Source organism: Mesoplodon densirostris, chromosome 6 (assembly GCF_025265405.1).
Source record: "Mesoplodon densirostris isolate mMesDen1 chromosome 6, mMesDen1 primary haplotype, whole genome shotgun sequence".
NCBI classification, from domain to species: Eukaryota; Metazoa; Chordata; class Mammalia; order Artiodactyla; family Ziphiidae; genus Mesoplodon; species Mesoplodon densirostris.
The window spans coordinates 63301527-63322434 of NC_082666.1; the positions used below are offsets into that span (position 1 = coordinate 63301527).

The 20908-nt window shown below is 34.5% G+C and overlaps 1 protein-coding gene across 6 annotated transcripts in view; it reads left to right on the forward strand.

Moving 5' to 3' along the window:
* NFIB (nuclear factor I B) overlaps positions 1-20908 on the forward strand; it is a 233444-nt gene that overhangs the window by 166083 nt on the left and 46453 nt on the right. For all 6 annotated transcript variants that reach the window (XM_060100738.1, XM_060100736.1, XM_060100737.1 and 3 more), the window contains exons 4-6: positions 280-348; positions 6601-6721; positions 10581-10699. In XM_060100738.1, the coding sequence (XP_059956721.1) occupies positions 280-348; positions 6601-6721; positions 10581-10699 (309 nt within the window). The remainder of the gene's footprint in view (positions 1-279; positions 349-6600; positions 6722-10580; positions 10700-20908) is intronic.

Sequence of the window (20908 nt, forward strand, 5' to 3'; positions counted from 1 at the left end):
TGCGTGGGCAGTGGCAAATAAAACCATACCAATTGCCCTGTACAATTGGAAAGTTAAAAAATTTTCCTGAGAGATTATTTAGTTTCTAAAAGTGAAACGTTTGTTTAAGCAGACCCAGTTTGCATTTTACAAGAGTTTTGCTTTTACAGTTCTTCGTTGTAAGCATACTTGGGTTTTGTTCTAACCTTTGGTTTAAAACACTTGAACAAATTCTAGTGTTTAATCATTTATTTGCTTCCTGCTTATGTTGATCTCTTTCATCTTGATGTTTATTTTCAGGATACCTTGAGGATAGTTTTGTAAAATCTGGAGTCTTCAATGTATCAGAACTTGTGAGGGTATCCAGAAGTAAGTAAACTCTTTTCTTATTATTTAACTATACAGTATGATTTAAAATATTTTATATTTGAACCTTAAATACAGTATGAGGAGAACTGTGTATTAGGAGAATTTGTGTTTTAAAATCTCTGACCTTTTGACGAAATCATAAGTGAATATATTTTGTCTGGTTTTCTAAAATATTTGCATTTTAATCAACACTTTCTGTAGTACAAAAACAATTTGCGTTTGTTCTGCTTGCTGTGTTATTGGTATTCGTTTAATTCACTGTTCACTCTGTGACCATAGATGGTCATTTATATCAAAGGAAGTGTGATTAATTAAATGTACTCAGTGTTGTTATGATAACCCACATAAGTTTCCTGTAGATAAGTGCTTTTTCATTTTGCTAACATTTTGGTGAGGGCTTGGAGATGTACAGGATATACACACTAACATGCAGAGTGTAGAGGGATGCAGAAATTAACTTTGCAGATTGTAGCTGGATATAGATAGAAAGCATTGTTAGCCAAAACAATGTCCAATTGTTTTCATTGGCCACCTCACCTGAGACACCATTCTTGGCAGGCTGGATGAGAATTTTCTCGAGTAAGTTCACCTGGCCAGCTAACTAAGCAAGGGGGAAGTTTCCTTGATCAACTCTTTTAGTTATTACTGGTGTGTGCAAATATATGTAAGATGCAGTTCTGATCTCATTGATTATGCTGAAGGGAGTGACTCATCTCTACTTGCTCTCTTCTCTGATTTAGCTTATTTATGTAACTTTGAAGGGTGTATTTTCACCTGACATTTTGATAGAGAGTGTCACAGTTTGGAATGATTTATTCAGATGATGTAGGGGCACTCTGGAGCCTGTTTAAGTTGTGTTTTTCACTTGGGTCAAATTCAGAGGTCATGAACAAGAATTATGATGATCCAAAAAGAACAAACAAGAATGAGTTACTAAGGGGACTTCCCTGGTGGCGCAGTGGTTGAGAGTCCGCCTGCCGGTGCAGGGGACACGGGTTCGTGCCCCGGTCTGGGAAGATCCCACATGCCGCGGAGTGGCTGGGCCCGTGAGCCATGGCCGCTGAGCCTGCGTGTCCGGAGCCTGTGCTCCACAACGGGAGAGGCCACAACAGTGAGAGGCCTGCGTACCGCAAAAAAAAAAAAAAAAAAAAAAAAAAAAAAAGAATGAGTTACTAAGGGTAAGTATAGGTAGTGCTTTAGCATGGTGTTGAGTGAAGTAATCTCCAAGGTAGTAGGTGACTTTGTCTTTGGAACTGTAGTTTCTCAAATAGTTCAGATTTCTGAAGTGACTAGTGCAAACAGCCTGTATTTCAGAGAGTTCTGTACATGAGCATTTAAGACTTTAGTAGCATCCTTTCTGACGTAATTCTGCAGTGGATAAATGTATGCCCCAAAGACTTCTGCCCTGGGTCTGTTGACTTGGGGGCAGTGTAGGAGACCAAATTAATATCCTGTATGCCTGTACTTACAGGGTTCATATTTGCTGGGCAAGAGGATTCTGATGATCTACTTCATTTACTTCATTCACCAAGGCGATGAGCCTTGTGTGTTTTTCCTGATCAATATGTGTTGTGCAAAGGCCTCTGATATTTGAACTTTTTTATGTTTATTTTTAATTTGGAAAGGAACATGCCTGACTTACTTACGACTACTTTATGGCATCGTGTAAGGAAGAGGGTATTTAAAGATGTGTGTATGTGTGTGTGTGTTTCCCCATACTGCTCTTTAGCAGAGAGGCTATGCTGCTACAGTTATGAGACATTATGAAATTATTTGTTTAAATTTGTACTTTTCTCAGTTTTATGATATATTTTCACCCTTCTTATGAGAAGGACAGTAGAGTCGTCTGTCCGAAAATATTACTAGTTCCTCATTATAGATAACATTATGCTAGATGCTGTAGGAGAGCCACATGAGAACTTTAAAAGCCCAGATTAATATTTTGAGAAATCTGAATTTGAAACATAAAAATAGATTAAAAAATACCTTTTTAGGGACTTTCCTGGTGGTCCAGTGGTGGAGAATTCACCTTCCAAAGCGGGAGGTGCAGGTTCAATCCCTGGTTTGGGAGCTAGGATCCCACATGCCTTGTGGCCAAAAAACTAAAACATAAAACAGAAGAAATATTGTAACAAATTCAATAAAGACGTTAAAAATGGTCCACATCAAAAAAATCTTTAAAAAAAATACCTTTCTATAATAGTTCAGAAATGAGGCAAATTTAACAGATACCATTCATTCTTTCTTGATTCATATTGTCATCTCCTAGAGGTTTTTAAGTTAGCTGTTATAACAAACATTACTAATTTGTAATTAGTATATTAATTATCTGTATTCATTCATTAGTTACTTTATTCAGCAAACATTTATTTTCTACTCCATATGTAAATAGGTGTCTCTGAAATGCTTGAGAAGTTATTCTCCTAAGTGTTTTAATATATCCACATTATAGTCTTATTTACACAATTGAACTTCATTGTTTATGAAATAAGGGTTTTCTAAGTAAACATCAACTTCAGCACAACCCTTATGCTGTATATCACAAATTCTGACTTCTTGAGGGTTTACGGTATGTTAATGGTTTCTGTCCTCTGGGGTTTTACTCTCATATGACCCTCTAATGTGCATGTTGACTTTAGCTAATGAAGCTATTCAGTTTTAGGATAGTGATCTTTCTGGTGAATGATATTATCACCATCTTAAAAGTTGATTTAGGATCAGCTTTTGGAGTGAGGAGAACAATAAGAGAGATTAAGGGCTGGCCTCTAACCCTTGGAATCCGAGGTTCTTCTGAGCTTGGTTTCTAAGAGGGTATTGGCAGCCTCTTAAACATGATTTGCAGCCTTCAGGCCCCTTGCTGCTCTCTGGGAGAGGTGCTAACACTGATCTTTGCATCTGATGTAAATTTTTCCAGAGGCTTTTAAACAGGCACATCTGCCTGGGACTTGCTGTTCTCATGCACTTTGTCATTAGATAAATTTTGTGCCTGTGTGCTGTTTTAGAATCTGGCCATGTTTGCTATTAATCTACTTTAATTTCCATAATCTCCCATTTAGTGTAAAAATGCACACTAAATTTTACAGTGCTCATGTGTAAATCCATAGACAAAGTGTTTTTGTTCTTGTTTCGCTTAAGCCATGACTAAAGCTTGATTTTCTGTCTTGTCCCCCACCCCCGCAGTTTTATTGAGATTTAGTTGACATGTAGCACTGTATAATTTTAAGGTGTATAGCATAATGACTTGACTGACGTATGTTGTGAAATGCCACAGTAAGTTTAATCAACATCCATCATCTCATACAGGTATGTAAAAAAGAGAGAAAACGATATATCCTTGTGATGAGAACTCTTAGGATCTACTCTCTTAACAGCTTTCCTGTATATCCTACAGCGGTGTTAATTGTAGTCATCATGTCGTACATTACATTCCCAATACCTATTTATTTTATAACTAGAAGTTTGTACGTTTTGACCACCTTCCTCCAATTCTCCCTCCCACCCACAACACCCACCTCTGGTAACCTTTTCTTTGAGTTTGGTCGTTTGTTTGTTTAGATTCCACTATTGCTTCCTTGATACTTTGGAAGAATCCTTCTGGAACAAAACTTAGAAAAAAACAAAATTTCCAAAGATTTTAAATTATCATTTTCCTATAAATTATACCTAGTACGCTTACGGTCAAGCAATCTGTGTTGACTATCAAGCCATATGTTTATTAAATAGAAACTACAAATCTTTGCCTAAATATTGCATGAGCTTAATAAATTGCAAATAGTTGATATAACCTGTAAGTTTCCTTTTGGTAACTCAGTTCTTTGAATTGAATCCATCACTGCTGTTGAAAGCCAAATAGATTGCTTACCTTCACTGAGCCCCTCAAATGCCTCCTTCCAGCACATACTCTGCTTTCCAATGTCACATAGAACATGGTTCTAATAATAAACTTTAAAGCATGTGGTTACTGTGGGATTTCTTACCTTGCATTTTTTTTAACCTCTGGTGTACCTCAAGCCACAACAAGCAGCTACATTTTAACTGTCCAAAGAACTCGGGCCATTAGGCATAGTTGCACGTTGAACACTAATATTTCTGTGTAAAATGAGGCTAAAGCATATTATATAATATGAACAACCTAACAGAAGGCAGAAACTCCAGAGTTTTAGAGCTGAGACTAATCTCGTATGTATTGATTAATTTTTAATGGGGAGAGATAATCGTTGTATATTCCTTGATTGTTTCTCTACAATAAAGCATGCACCTCCTAATCATATTTTCTTTAAAAATACTTTGTTAGTCTCAGCCTGCCTGAGATATTGAAGTACAATTCAACTGATAGTGAAGTGCAATTGAAGTACAATTCAACTGACAGTGAACACATTTCAAATGTTTATTAAAAATTCTGAGTAAGAAAAATTCCTTGAAAATCGGCTGTCCCTTTGGAATTTTTTACTCAACATGTGGTTAGTTTGGAGAGAGGGGAAGGTTAAGTAGATTTTGTATTCTTAGCGTGAATTTCAAGGGCTCCAGAATTTTCCCGCCCCACATAGGATCCACTTTCTCTCATTGGAGATCTTGAAGGCCTGATAAAAACAGGTGAAAAGATAGAAACTATTCTTAAGCATTGTCCTTTGACACCAACCTGGCTGGCCTCCATCTTGTATATCATCTCTGCCCATGACCTTGCTCCTGTAGTAATTGCTGTTTAGAGTAACCTCCCTTTAGTACCTTACTCATCTTCCAAAGCCCTGGGCCAGCTGTGACTTTTCCACAGATTTCTTGGACCATTCAAGCTCGTATCAGATTCTTCTTTCCTTGAAATCCTATAGCATTGATTGATCATGTCATTCATTTGGAAGTTTCATTATAAAACGCATTATGCTTGTATCTCTGTGTTTTTCATGACTATTTTGTGTACCCAACTTGTTGCCCAGTATGTCTTATTAAGCACAGGAACTATCTTAGACTATTTTGTGTCCCTTGCAGCACCTGCCAGTAATGGGCACAATATTTTATTGAATGAACAGACCTTCAGCAAATAGGTTCATTTGTACCAGTTCACCAGCTTTGCGTGGGTTTTTGAACTGTTTCATCTTTGCTGACCACTCTAGGTTGCCAGGGAAGAATTTCAGGGAAGAAAGCAAGGAAAGAAGGGAATTCACATTTGTTGAATATCCGTTATACACTAGGCATGATGCTGGACTTTTATCACTCCTTACCTCGTCTCATCCTCAAAATAATCATATGTGATAGGTTATTCTAATTTTCATTTTACAGTTCAGGAAACTGAAGCACATAGCCAATAAGTGGCAGAGGGAGTTAAAACTAAAAGGCTGTCTATTTCCCAAGACCCTACTCAGTCTAACACAACATGCTGTCTGACAGATTTATTCAAGATGTCTAGAAACCAATTTAAAAATTTGAAAAGATGTAATTCATTGTATAACAACCAATATTACAGTAAAATTTTCAGTTCTTAATACCTCAACAAACTCAAAAAGACTTCTTGATTTATAAAATAATACCTTAAAGTATAAAACTCCATGAGTATATTTTAAATGATTTACGAAATTGGGCATACAAACTTTTAAAAAAACAAAACATAGCTGTTGAGTAACACTGTACTCACCATTCATATGTGAAACCTGAATATGTATTTTGGAAAAAGAATCTTGACTTTTATTTCATATTTGCCAATTTTACTTATATACCTGTCCTAATACAAGAATTATTTTTATATCAAATAATTATAAATATGATTTCTAATGCATTCTAACATTAATGTTAACATTATTATAAAATAATAATCGCCTTTTGTGAAACTATTCTAATTCGATTTATTTAACAATAATTTGGTTTTTGAGATCTGACTTAGTACAGAGTGCCTTGCTTGGTGCTGAGCAATAGGCAACATATATTGTTCCCTGTGGCGCATCTAGAGACTAGTGGGGTGACAGGTGTAGTGACGACTAACACAAAGGACTGAGTGAAGAAGCTTGGGCAGTGGGAGTGGGAGAAGGGGTAACCAGTGATGATAGTCAGCGTGCCTCAAGTTTCCACACTTGAACATTGGCATCGTGAGGATGTTTGCAAGTCTTAACCAGTGAATGGCTGGTATTAGATTCTTAAGGTAAAGAGAGTTCCCCTCATCCTTGCCCAGAGGCATGGAAAAGATTAGATTATTACATTTGAATAGAGATGACAACAGTAAATGGCATTCCCAATGTTTGTTGGTGTTGTTGTTTCATTCCTCAGCACCCATAACCCAGGGAACTGGAGTCAACTTCCCAATTGGAGAAATCCCAAGCCAACCATACTATCATGACATGAACTCGGGGGTCAATCTTCAGAGGTCGCTGTCTTCTCCACCAAGCAGGTAACTGAAAGAGGAGCTGCTTTTGTTCTCAGTCTATATGCAAATAGGTAGATAAGTAGACATGCAGATAGATAGGTACGCAGGTAAAGAGAAGGGGGAAATAAAGAGTTCAAGATTTTTGCTGATTTTACACAAAGTTTTAATCTTTCCTGGTTAAATTTATTTTGAAATTTGAAAGTTAAATTGTTGTTCAAAGCATTTTAAAAAGTCTTTTTGGGGAGACAAGGGAACTATGAAAATGTATTAATATTTTTATTCCCTTATATGAAGTATTATAACTCTATAAGTAATTCTTTTGGTGACTTTAAAAATGATATTGCCATAGCAAAGATCCCTGGTTTAGGATTGAGTCATCCAACTTTTACCCTAATACCATGTCCAAGCTGGGGATAATGAAACATGAAAAATAAAATGTGTCATTTACTTAACCTTAAAAAGCCTTCTTCTAGGCAACAGGTTTGCCAAGTTCTTCAATTAGTTGATGTTCTTTGAATAATTTAGTTAACTCTCAGTTACCAGTGAAAGTATTACCTGCTCTGAGATTTGGCCTAACCAGCCTTTGTTGGGGAGCAGCTACAGTGAGGTGACTTTGCCTTTTAGTTCTCTGCTGACATTCTCATATTTCTCTCTTGACCTTCTGATTGTAACTTTCAGTCCCACAGGAGTTTAAAAAGAGACCTCCTATTTAAATGAGGGAAAATTAACTTGGCAAGTTGTAGTACATAGGATTTCATGATATGTTCCCCTATTGTTGAATGATAGAAGAGGGGTGAGTGAATAAGACAAATAGTATAGCTTTATTGGGGGTTTTTGAGTTGGATCTTCAATATAGAAAGAGCAATCTCATTTCCATAGCATTAAATATACCCACGATCAGATAGAAGATCATACATGAGTTCCAGAGCAAAACATATATTTCACAGTATCAACTGTTAAAAAATTTAAAAATCTGGATAACTATATTCCTATGCTATTCTCAAAAACAAAAATTAATTGCATTTGAATTAATTATGGGGCTATGCACATTTGTTTGTGTTTAATTTGATGTCATTTATGGTCAAACTATATTTTGGTATAGTTAGATTGCATAGCAAGATAATAGGGTTTATTATCATTAAAACTGTCTGTGATATGGTGAAGTATTAAAAATGCTTTAGTTTTTCTAAATTTAAAATGTGAATAGTAATTTTTTATTTTGTCTGGTGGATTGGTATGCTGTCAACACAGATCTTTCCTCATGATCATTCAGTATCAGATACTACGTCATTCAAATAAAAAAGGTTTAAAAAACATTTCTCTATTATTTCCTTATGAAAATCTTTTCTCCCTCATTTCAAGTTTTCCATACATATTTACTGCTGATTTACAGATGGGAGAATTAGATTAAAGGAGGCTTAAAAAATACATTCTAACTTTGGATACCCTACAAAGAAACTAAAGAAGCTATTTACTCTCACTGGGGTTTAGCATGGATAGAAATTGCCATCTTCTGCATCATGTTAATACTCCGGGAGTTGTGAGTCAAATATTAATCACAAATGTATCTATGAATATACCCAGACATGCACATGCTTCCAGGATTTGGAAACAGTATAGTAGAAAGAGCACAGTCTCAGAAGTCAGAAGTCTTTACTTTGTGTCAGACTGCTTCCATTAACATGCCCTGGGCAATTGATTTTCTCCAAATTTGTCTTCCCCCTTGTAAGAAAACGGAGGATTGGTTTATGTGTATGGCTTCTAAAGTGAATTACAACTCTGAAATCCTATGACATTAGGTTTATTATCACTGTATAAAGTTCATTCAGAAGATATCATTTTTAGTTTTTATTTCCATAGGTGTGAATAAGATTTTTTTTAATTTAAGGAAAAATATCCATTTCTATACTCATAACTTACTGTTTAATAGGGTATTGGTGGAGATGTTTGAAAGCAGTATATCAAGCAATATGACATGTGGCATAGAATAGCTTTTTAATCTCTGCTCTAAATATTCACTTTTCTTAGTAATTGAGATAAAACTATGTTTTCTTTATTAAAATATATTATAATACTTTGAAAGTTATTTTGGTTTGAATTTGGCAGTGGCCTGTTTTTCATGGTTGATCTTAAGAATAAAGGATCAAAATAACCTAAGTTTTTAGGAAAAATATCTAAAAACAATAAATGCTGGAAAGGGTGTGGTGAAAAGGGGACCCTCCTACCCTGTTGGTGGGAATGTAAATTGATACAACCACTATGGAAAACAGTATGGAGGTTCCTTAAAAAACTAAAAATAGAACTACCGTATGACCCAGCAATCCCACTACTGGGCATATACCCTGAGAAAACCATAATTCAAAAAGAGACATGTGGGCCTCCCTGGTGGCGCAAGTGGTTGAGAGTCCGCCTGCCGATGCAGGGGATGCGGGTTCGTGCCCCGGTCTGGGAGGATCCCATATGCCGCGGGGCGGCTGGGCCCGTGGGCCATGGCCGCTGAGCCTGCGCGTCCGTAGCCTGCACGTCCGGAGCCTGTGCTCCGCAACGGGGGAGGCCACAACAGTGAGAGGCCCGCATACCGCAAAAAAAAAAAAAAAAAAAAAAAGAGACATGTACCACAATGTTCAATGCAACACTATTTACAATAGCCAGGACATGGAACCAACTTAAATGCCCATCGACACATGAATGGATAAAGAAGATGTGGCACATATATGCAATGGAATATTACTCAGCCATAAAAAGAAATGAAATTGAGTTATTTGTAGTGAGGTGGACAGACCTAGAGTCTGTCATACAGAGTGAAGTAAGTCAGAAAGAGAAAAGCAAATACCGTATGCTAACACATATATATGGAATCTAAAAAAAAAAAAAAGGTTCTGATGAACCTAGTTGCAGGGCAGGAATAAAGATGTAGACAGAGAATGGACTTGAGGACACAGGGTGGGAGGGGGAAACTGGGGCGAAGTGAGAGTAGCATTGATGTATATGCACTACCGAATGTAAAATAGCTAGCGGGAAGCAGCAGCATGATCTCCCTCTGCTTTGCGATGACCTAGAAAGGTAGGATAGGGAGGATGGGAGGGAGGCCCATAAGGGAGGGGATATGGGGACATATGTATGCATATAGCTGATTCACTTTGTTGTACAACAGAAACTAACACAGTATTGTGAAGCAATTATACTCCAATAAAGATCTATTTAAAAAAAAAGGATATATGGAATAGTTTATAATCAGTAAAGTACTATAAATTTTTTAATATTATTAAATATAGGGTTGCTACTAATAATTACTATTTTATAAGTGTCTTCTAAATGCCAGCCACTAAATGCATGAGCTTTACATTTAATAACTCATTTAATCCTCTCAACCACTCCCCTTTTTATTATTTCCATTTTACAGATGATTAAACTGAGTTTAGGAAGGTTAAGGAGTTTACTTATCTTTGAATTGATATGAAGGGATTACATTTTTAATGGCAAGTGCCGTACGAATGAACATTACTCATATTGATAATAATTATGAGTCAGGTATAATCGATAACAATTTTTAAATTAGTATACCTATCACATTAAGAATTCACTTTTTAGTACTGAAAATAATGTTCTACTACTGGAAATATATTCCAACATGTAAATATAATAAACACATTTGTTAGGCAGGTACAGTTCTGATATATCATAATAAATGATACATACAACTAGAAATGTCTGCTACTCCTATTGATGTCTTAAATACCATTATTTCAAAATGGTTCTGAGATACTGTTACTTGTGTTTGTGGAAATTTCCACGGTAAGAAAATTCTCAGATTATGTATTTTCAGATGCTACACATCTTTCTAGAAATCCCATTAACATTCACTATTGTCATATTTTAACAGCAAAAGACCCAAAACTATATCCATAGATGAAAATATGGAACCAAGTCCTACAGGAGACTTTTATCCCTCTCCGAATTCACCAGCTGCTGGAAGTCGAACATGGCATGAAAGAGATCAAGGTGAGTAATAAGACGTTGCCTCTAGGAACAGTAGGGTAAAATGTCAGCTCCTTTCATAAATTTCATTTAGTCAAAATTTCATAATTGAATCAATATGGATTATATTTTTTCATGAAATGATTGCAATAAAATTATTTTTAAGGTCATGTACTAGTCAAATCTTGTTAAAGTTAAGTTACAAAATTCCCATATTTTTATGTGTTTATTAAACTTTTTTTTTAGACAAAATGATCTTTTAGAACCCTCAATGTGTGTGTGACTGATGATGACCTGGCTACATTAGTTGGCTGGATTGTAGTAGAAGCACAAGTTCTGATTCAGTCAAATCAATTTGCTCCTCTTAATGGGGTATTTTAAGGAGGAGCCAGGCTTTAAGCGGTTCGCAGGTGCTAGTTACTGTAGTTCCCATTTAAAGGAAGCCATACGTCCTTTTGGAAGTAGGTACAACATGAACAATAAATAAGTGTAATGTAAGACACTTGGTGTCTGAGTCAATCTAGTTATTCTATCTAGATAAAACTATAACCCAGTTCTAGGGCAGCTCTAGGGAAAAGTATAACTTTAAGAAATAGGTATTATTTGACTCTCTGAATTCATACTTTGCTCTTTTTCATTCTTAAAATCTATTGGATTAAATATATTTCATTGGACATACTCATGCCTTTTTGCCACAGAAGGAGATTACTAAACATGGAAACAAAGATTAGCTAACAGTTTTTGTTGGTATGTGTGCAAACATGACTTATATCAGCAGCACAAAATGTATTTGAAAGTTCTTTTAGATAAAATTCTCCATTTTATTAAAAATGTAAAAAAAAAAAAAAACCTCATTATCAATGTTTTTTAGCCCATGACTTGGGCATGTGTATCTGAGGCTTGAGGAGCTGCATGTCCAGTAATCTCAGGAGACCAAATAGCTCTGAAGCTTAGCAGTTAAAGCCAAAGTTCAGGACTCCTTTTCTGCTGCTCCATGTTTTCCTACCGAGCGCCATAGCATTTAAAGAAGGGTGAAACATCTTCATGGAGGAATTGACATTGAGTCAGGTGGGTCTCCTTTAGCATGCTGAGATTTTTAACTAGTGAAGAAGGGGACAGCGTGGGCACAGACAAAAGCACAGGCAGGCATTGAGGCGGGGAAGTAAATTTCTGAATGGCCATGTATGAGCCCTGTGGTGGGAAGCTGTGTGTGTGTGGATGGAAATAAAGGGAGATCGTTTTAAGGAAGGATTTGAAAATCAGCTGGAGAGTTGGGCTCTGAGATCTCACTCCACCTCCCCAATCTATTCTTTAGACAGAACCATCTTTTAAAACATAATAATGTCATATCACTCCCCTACTTCAGTCACGTCCTGCTCCTCTTAGGAGAAGATCAGAATTCCTTCCTATGATCCACGGACCTTTTTCTTGTCCTCTGGCCTCTTGACCACTGCTCCAGCCTCAGCAGGGGCCGTCTGCTTCCTTCTTGCACTTGAGCCTACTGCTTTGTTTAGATTTGGAAATGCAATACCCAAGACCTTCTGGAGGGCTCCTCTTCTGTCTCTTCGTCTGGCAAATTCTTGGTCAGTTTTCAGGTCCCAGTCAAAACTGAGGAATTTCAATCTAAATCAGGTCTTTACCTCTTGATACCTTGTATTGTTCCTTCATTGTGCTTATAATACGTAGTTCCGTATTTGTTTATGGGATTAATTGTCTAAATCTGTCTATACTATGAGGGCAGGGACTTTATCTGTTTGGCTACTGTGTAACCAGCGCCTGGGAACCATGCACAACACTTAGTGCTTAGTAGGGGCAAATAAATATTTGTTGGCTACATGAACCATTGATAGGCAGAACACCAGTTTCATTAGCAAAGGCAGGAAATAACAGGGACTTAACCAGACTTGCAGAAGTAAGAATAAAAACAAAACCCTCAACCCTTTATATTTTATTGCTTGTTTTACTGATATTGTCAGCTTTTTCTAAACAAAGCCATATTTTCCTCATCAGAAAATTGTTCTGGAAAAGATTCTAATGGTAATAACAATAACATTGTGAATGTGTGGCAATGGATGTGTTGTGCAGAAGTGTAGGTGTTCTTTATTATAGAGAGTGTCACTCTGTAAGAATTGATTCCTCTTTCAGCCTATTGAATAAAGCCAATATCAAATCATATTATAAAACATTTTTGAAAAGTAGAAGGGAAACTGTCATTCTTTCTTTTTGTAAAATTGTTGTATTGTCTTGGTGATTTTCTTTTGTCAAGATGACTGGAATTATTGGAGAAGTCTGTAAAGGCATATTAAGAGTAAGAAAGAATGATCCATTTTCATGTGTGCTTAGAAAAAAAAGTCTGTCACTTTAATTCTGAAGACTGAAGATTTTGTAATGTACGCAGTAAGCCCTTGTGGGAAGAAGACTTCAACTACAATGAAAACGTGAGGGCAGGACAGTACTATCGTTATAAATTTGCTAAGCCAAATGCAGTCCTTTTGTTTGATGAAAATTACTTTTTTTAAACTTGCAAAGTAAAATGCCTTGGTTGTTCTTGTCCATCTTCAAATGTTCTTTAGACATACTTGCCTGTCGTGAAGAGAGTTTTCTAAAGGGCATATTGAGTACCACTCGATACTGTAATAGCTTTAGTACATGTCTAAAAATCCCTGCGCTAATTGTATGCAATAACTACTTACTGGTTGCTTAAAATATATTTGTGCTTATAATTGGCAGAAATGTTTAAAATTCACTGTTAATTATTTCCTGGGTCTGCCTTAGTTATTTGTGTTAACTTTGCATTAACGTCTACTTTTACCATAACCCTTAACACGACTGAGTGAAATATGTGAATCAAAAATAACAAAATTATGGACAGTATGTGGCATTCCACCTTCCCTTATAATCTGAACCACAAACCTAAACCTTTGAGATTTATTCCAAGTAGGCAAAAATAAAGGGTATAGTGTAACTAAATGATTATACTCATTTCATTTAAAAAATTAGGCAAAATTTTAATACAAAATCTAAATTCATGCAGTGACAAATATTCCTGTATTTTAATAATTTAATGAAAAAAGTGTTTTTATTTTAGCATACTATAGACATAATTTTATCTATATGGCTTTTCAAAGCACAAAAAAGTTACAATTTCCTGGACATGAAAGAGTTGCAACTTTAATTTTGTAGAATATAGACATGAACATTTTCAAACTGAACACTGCTTAATAGGGTTAAACATTTCATAGGAATCTTTATAATTTGCTTAAATTTCTTCTGATAAATAGTGATAGAAATTAAATTTGTTAGAATCTACATTACATAATGTTTATGTTTTAACTTTATATTCTTTTATACATAAAGGAAGAAAAAGAAAACTGGGCCAGTAACAAAGGGATATATAGCAGCTGTTACATTCTTTCCTAGATTCTAGAATATTTTTTTCTTGCTTAGTCTCTTTTATCAATTCCCTAGTCTTAAACCTCATGACTGGTTCTACCTCTATTGAAAACCGTTTTTTGGATACTGCTTTCCATCATTTTAATGGTTAAATTAATAGAACCAGGATAGCTTATCAATTTGCACGATGAAACTTTCTTTTATTATTCTAATACTTACCCCACAAAATATTCCATCTGAGAGCTTGTCTACCTTAAATTTTTTCCCACCTGAGCCAGTTCACAGACTAAATTCCTCATTGATATAATTCTCTTGAAATCATTACAGTAGTCCTTTGTAACTTCTGATGTAAGACGAAAAATAGAGGCAGGTCTTGGTTTTTCCTCTAATTTAGGTTACTTTCTTGGGACTAAAGCTTGTAGTATTTTTGTGGCTGGAAATTTAACAGACTAGTAATTGGTATGCTTGAACATTTGAAACAATTCTTTGGTAGTATCACTTTGTCTCTGCCATTCTAATAGTCGCCGATCCATCTAAGCCTGAATATAAAACTCCTAAAACGCTATTTAATAGACGTTTAGTGATATGGTAAATATATCTGTAATATACAGCTGGGCTTTCTAAATGGAAAATTTAACAGCTTCTTAGTCTAATGAGTATTTAAACAACTTGTAATCTTAGATAAAATGTAAATTCAGAAAGACTTTTAATGCAGTAAAATTTTATTTGTTCCTACACATTTAGAATTTACGATAATTGAACTAAATTAACATTTATCAAATGCCTATTATTTGCCAGGACTTTTTCTAGGCATTGGGCACATAAATATGAATAAATTAAATTTCCAGCCCTTGACCTGCTGAAAAGAAATATAAATTTTTATTATTTATGAAAAAAGTTTCTTCACAGAGAATAAATAATGTAAATCAGCTTATGAGGGGACTGTCTCCATGCCCAACTTACTTTTAAGCATTATGAGAAATAAAGCTTTACACAAAAATCAATAAATTGGTATGTTAGCAAAAACTAGCACTACTTAGAGGTGTATTGGAATGTAATTACAATTTCAAAAGTAGTTTAAAAATTTATACTGGACTCTCAAATAGGCAATATTTAGGCATCGTGTTCTGGTTGCTATAGGTACCAGAAAAAAGCACTATTTTAAAAAATTTACAGTTCTGTCGTACAGATAAGTCTTCAGCTAGCTTTTCTGAAGTTTTAATATATTTCCAAGCCCTAGAGATTTATTTGTGATAAATTTGCAAATGTTCTCATTAGTAATAGAGTCTTATATGTTGTGCTCAATTTTAATTTGCACCTTATAGAGTACTGTAAGGATATGGTATTAAATAAATAATGAATTAAGCCAAAGGGCTCAAGGGAACACTGGGAGCTAAAGAGTAATAATGCCAGCTTAGTATCATGCATTTAATCAAGTATAGGAAATAAATTACAGTCAGTAGAGTGTGGTGACACTGATAGAACCGGAATCAGAGACCAGCCTTTCACAAGTTTAAAAAAATGTTAATAGATATGCTAGATACAAGAACATTCAACCAAGTTTGGAAATTTTTATTTAAACAAAAATTTAAACTTTTTTATTCATAAATGAGTTTGTAGAATATTTAATATACTACTGTGTGCTGTGAATGTGAATATCCATGAGTGGATATTGACTGAATATGTTTATTAAGTTTACGACTTCAGAACCTTTTTTCCCCCATCTAAGAATTTATAGGGAGATTTAATCCTACATTCAGACTTTGGAAAACAGTGCCCTAGCCCAAACTACAGTCTGACAAATGATAAACTCTCAAGGTTTTTCTAGCTGTAGAAGGTGGGTGAATGAGCAGCTTTCACAAATAGTTGAGTAACTACTGACATTAAATGAAGTCCTAGAAAATGGCAAGGAAACAGCTTGGTAATCTCCTGGAAGAATGTTTAAGCTCCCTTTGGGGACCAGATAGAACACCAGCAATTCCTTACATTCCTAGAGTTTGTATCACAAGGATTAAATATCAAATGTTCAAATATCAAATTTTGAACCAGACAAAATCAAAGATACAAGCGCTTTTGATGGATACATGTGAAGAGATGGCTTGAATTTAATGTTTAAGTACAATTTTTAAGTTTTTTTGTTTAGCTTATTATTAAAAAAAATATCAAAAATCAAGAACTTACAGTTCTTACAGAACTTGCAATGACTCTCCATATATTATGTCATCGGAGGGCAAACTCTGGGGATGCCTTCATCATAGTGTATTTCATTCTCTTCGGCTACACTGCTGTAGTTGAAAAATCACATTATGAACATCTTTCAAACAGAAAGGAAGACAATACGTTGTTGGTGAAGGCTTTCATCAGAACTCCTTACATTGCCTACTAATTAACAGATGTTTGTGCTCTTTTCATGTGTTCTAATCAGGAGGAGCGTTTTGGATGGGACGCAACCTGTGTACATGCTAGAAGGGACAATACTACTTACTAGGGGAAAGTGATACTCATATTTCTGTCCTCTGGAGCCTTAATGATTTGAAACTACAGGATTTTGTAGAAAAACCATCATGGATAATTAGTTTGAAAAAAATAACTTGCTGTGTGACACTGGCTCTCTAGATTGGTAGAACACAGTCTAAATTAGGCAAATGGAAAATCCATGGGAGACAGTGTGCTTCGTTATCATAGTGTACCATGAAAAGTTTCTTAGAGTGGTAAAAGATTTTATTTCAAATCCATTTACACATTAATTTCCTATTTAAGTTTATTTTGAAGTAGTTTGGAAAGCCAGTTTCTTTTGAGTTATTATACCACCATATCTTATACAATAAGAAGTTGATTTTTCAGGGATAGAACACATTATTAGAAGCCTTAGGGGAGACATAGTTCAAGCTCCTTATCTGACAGATAAGCAATCTAAGTATCAGAGAGGCTGTCTCATCCATAGTGTCCAGATAATTAAGAGCAGAGCCTAGGTCTTCTTTTTCAAAGGCTGATTTTTTTTTTGTATTTTTCTGTTATCCTGCAACCCACCTAAGGAAGCAATATATAAACTTACCTACATAGGGAGAAATGGACTAGGAGAATTTGAACACTGCTTAACAAGTCTTGGCAGGTGGACAGTTCTAGGGAGCTTCATGGAAGATTCTGTTAGACCTTGTAGAACTAGAGTAAGTGTAGAGGTGAATTTATGAGTTTTCAGGTCTGGAAGAATTGTCAAAACAAAATTTTAAGATGGTAAAATGTGTATCTTCTTTTTTAAAAGATCAACCTCTTAATATTTGTGCCATGATTAAATTTTTGAACTAAAAAAAGAAGGGAGATATGAGTGCTTTTGATGGATAAATGTGGAGAAGAGCTGGTTTGGATGGAATGTTTAAGCATGATATTTAAAGTTTTAAAAAGCTTTTTTTTATAGAGAATGTCAAATATAGAAAGAATCATAAAGTGAACTTCCAAGTACCATTTTTTAGCTTTAACTGTTATCAATATTTTGCCCATCTTGTTTCATTCAATATCTTCCAGTTTTTTAAGTATTTTAAAGTGAATCCCAGATAATGTGTCATTTTACTTATAAATACTTAAGTTTCTAATAGACAATGATTTTTATTTTTAATACAACTCAATACCATTATTAATTTAACAAATATAACAATAATTCCTTAATATATACTGTATAACCCAAGTGCAAATTCCCCAGAATATTGTATAGTTTGTTTTGTTTAAATGAAGGTCCCAAGCAGATCCAATACCATATTTGTATTTTCAACTTGTCTTTAACCTATAATAGTTCTATTAACTATTTTTATATTTACTCACTTTTGTATATCATTTATTTGTTGAATAAACCACATAAATTTAAATCTTTTCATTCAACAAATACATTTAAATTGAGGAAAACCAGCCACAATGCCATTTGTGGCTACCATTTATTGAGCACTTACTCACTTTCAGGATTGAGCTAAGACTTTACATATATTTTTCTTTTCAATCCTATTTAAAAACAAACAAACGTTTTACAGCTCATTAAGCTCATCACTACAGTGGTTAAGAAATTTGACATAGATACACGGATAAGTAGCAACAATAGAATGGGAGCCTTGTCTCTTCCGCTCCAGAATCCATGCTCGTTATTACTGTATATACTGCCTTCCAAAGAAGTCATTGTCATGCTGTGTTCATGGTTTTGCAAACTAGTTACAAAACCTCTATGACAGTTTTTTTTTTCCTAACACGTATGAAACTTTACTACAAATAAATACATATAATAGCAAAAGGGTTCACAGGCTCCAGGAATTCATTAGTGCAGTTCTTGGGCTGGACTCAGGTTAAGAATCTCTTTTCCTTTTAATAATAAGATGTTGTTAATAAATAATCCTAAAGTCTAGAATGTCTTTAGTTGAGGTGTGTGATATACATTCAGTTTAAATTGAGCTATGTGTGTCAAAATATAAAAATTATATATTTATTGCTGTATATATATTTTTCTTTTCTATTCTAATTTTTTGCCATATGCCTAGAGCACTATAATGGTGATCAGGAAACTATCAATATAAATAATGGTATGGCCTTAGACAGAACACTTAATGTCAGTAAACTGAGTTTTCTCATCTGTGATATAAAGTTGGATAGTAAGGTTCCTTTGTTTTCTAATGTTCTGGATTTTAAATTAATTGAAGTCAGAGTATTTATAGATCTTTAATACTTGAGTCTTTGAGCTTTCATTAACATGAATCTTTTTGAAGACTCTGAACATTTTCCATTTCCTAAATTATTTTTTAGATGTTTATTTTAAATGCTCTTGTTGAATAACTTGATAATTGGCTGTTTAGGTGCTTGAAGGCATCATATGTTTTGCCTTATACCTGAGGAATGTGCGGTTCTTACAAATACAAGCCCTGTCCTGCATCATTCTGGTACAACAAATGATTGAGAGAGATTGAGTTATTATAACAGAACATTGTTATGAGATCTGTGTCTCCTACTTTGAAAATAAATGACTCAGCCAGACGGCAACATTTATATTTTCTCTAAATGACTAGGGATATAGCAATAGGAGACCATTATCCTGTGACAATATTCTGTTTCAATGACATTATCTCACAAATGTAATTGGTCCATTACCAAATAGAGGTTTTGTTACTGATCAATTTCACGTGATTTCTAAAACCATTAAGATAATAAATATGCCATCATAGTAATTTCATTGACAGGATGTTCTTTTTTTCTTCATTTACATTTGTCAAAAGAGAAATATAGATTTAGACTGAACTTAAAAACTACAACTTATACTAGTTTTGACTACTTTTCCATTAAAAGAAACAGAATATTGTGCAGAGTAATCATATTTGCATTGAGCTGCCAAAGTGACGACCTTAACATTTTCATGATTTTTTTTGTCTGCTACACTAAACCACATCAAATCATAATTGTTCCTAAGCAATTAGTTTACTACCTAAGTTTAATGATTTTATTTGAAATAAGTTCCAGATCATTTCCAGGACTTTCCTGTAAATCCACTAAAGTAACACATCAGTAAAATCAACCCTAACCATTACCAGCCTGTATAATAACAGCATTAGTAACAACCTAAACCTTGAGATGTCTTGTAGCATAAATGTTGCTAAATGCATGGCTTTTCCCCAAATGTTCTCTAAAAAGTCATCTGTAATCTTGTTAAATTAGAACTCTTCCAGTATCTTTCTGACTTTTACAGTTAAGGTTACGGTATTGATTTTATTTTATAGTCCATGGCTCTCAGATTCTTAACACTAATAAGCCTCTATAGCCAAGAGGTTCTCCCCAGAGGCATGGCGAATAGCAGCTATTTACCTATGCCAATATTTAATAAGCATCTAAAAGATACTCCAAACCTTGCATAATTGTTTGGTGCTTTTCCTCCTTTCAAATTAGATTTTCTGACGTTACTCAAGATACTTTATCATCGTCTGTCTGTTGAAATGAAATTGCTTAATGGACAAAAGTATTTTGAAGTGTTTTTTAAAAATACGTTTTCATTTATTCAGTATTCACTCTTTTAGCATTGTTCTTCATTATTCAAGGCTTTTTTTTTTTTTTTTAATGTCTCAGGAGGGTGTTCGTGAGCTTCAAAGGGGTTTGAGCTTTAACTTGGTATTGGGTGTTGGTGTAGCCTGGAGACTTTTTTTTTAAACAGAGCTGTGATAAACAGAGACTTGTAGAAACATGCTACTTACAGGCTTGGGTTGGAATATACTATATGGAGAGACTTAAATTTTCACAAAAGGTTTCAAATTGCTCAAGGATGTAGTAATATGCTTGTGTAGTTAAGATTAAATAACTCAAAGATTAAAGTAAGAGTTTTCATATATTTAACATGAAGACTACCATATTTTCGGTTTTCTCCTTTGAAAAAGAACTGATTTCCTTAAAAGAAAAAAAGATTGAGAAATCTAATTGAAGATGATATCTTATCTCTTCTTAATGTAGCTTGCCGATTTTCTGAAGTTATTTTAGAGTGTGATAAATATATATATATGGAGATGCTTTCTTAACATGGCAGCTAATTATTTTTTGAATCATCTGGCATCATCATCAAACTACTGTAGTGGGATTAAGTCCATATGTCTTGTCATAACATTCAGAGCTTTTTGTTAACTTGGAGTGTGTAGGAAGGACTTATTCACATTTGCCACAGAATCATAAAATTTTACATCTAGAAGAGTCCTTAGAAACAGATATTCAGATATTTCTTTTCAATTGTATTCTCAAAAATATATTGTTTTGCCTTTAGCCAACTAAATTGCAAGCATTACATTAAAGCGTTTCATTTTACATTTTTGTAGCATCCAATATCTAAGACCA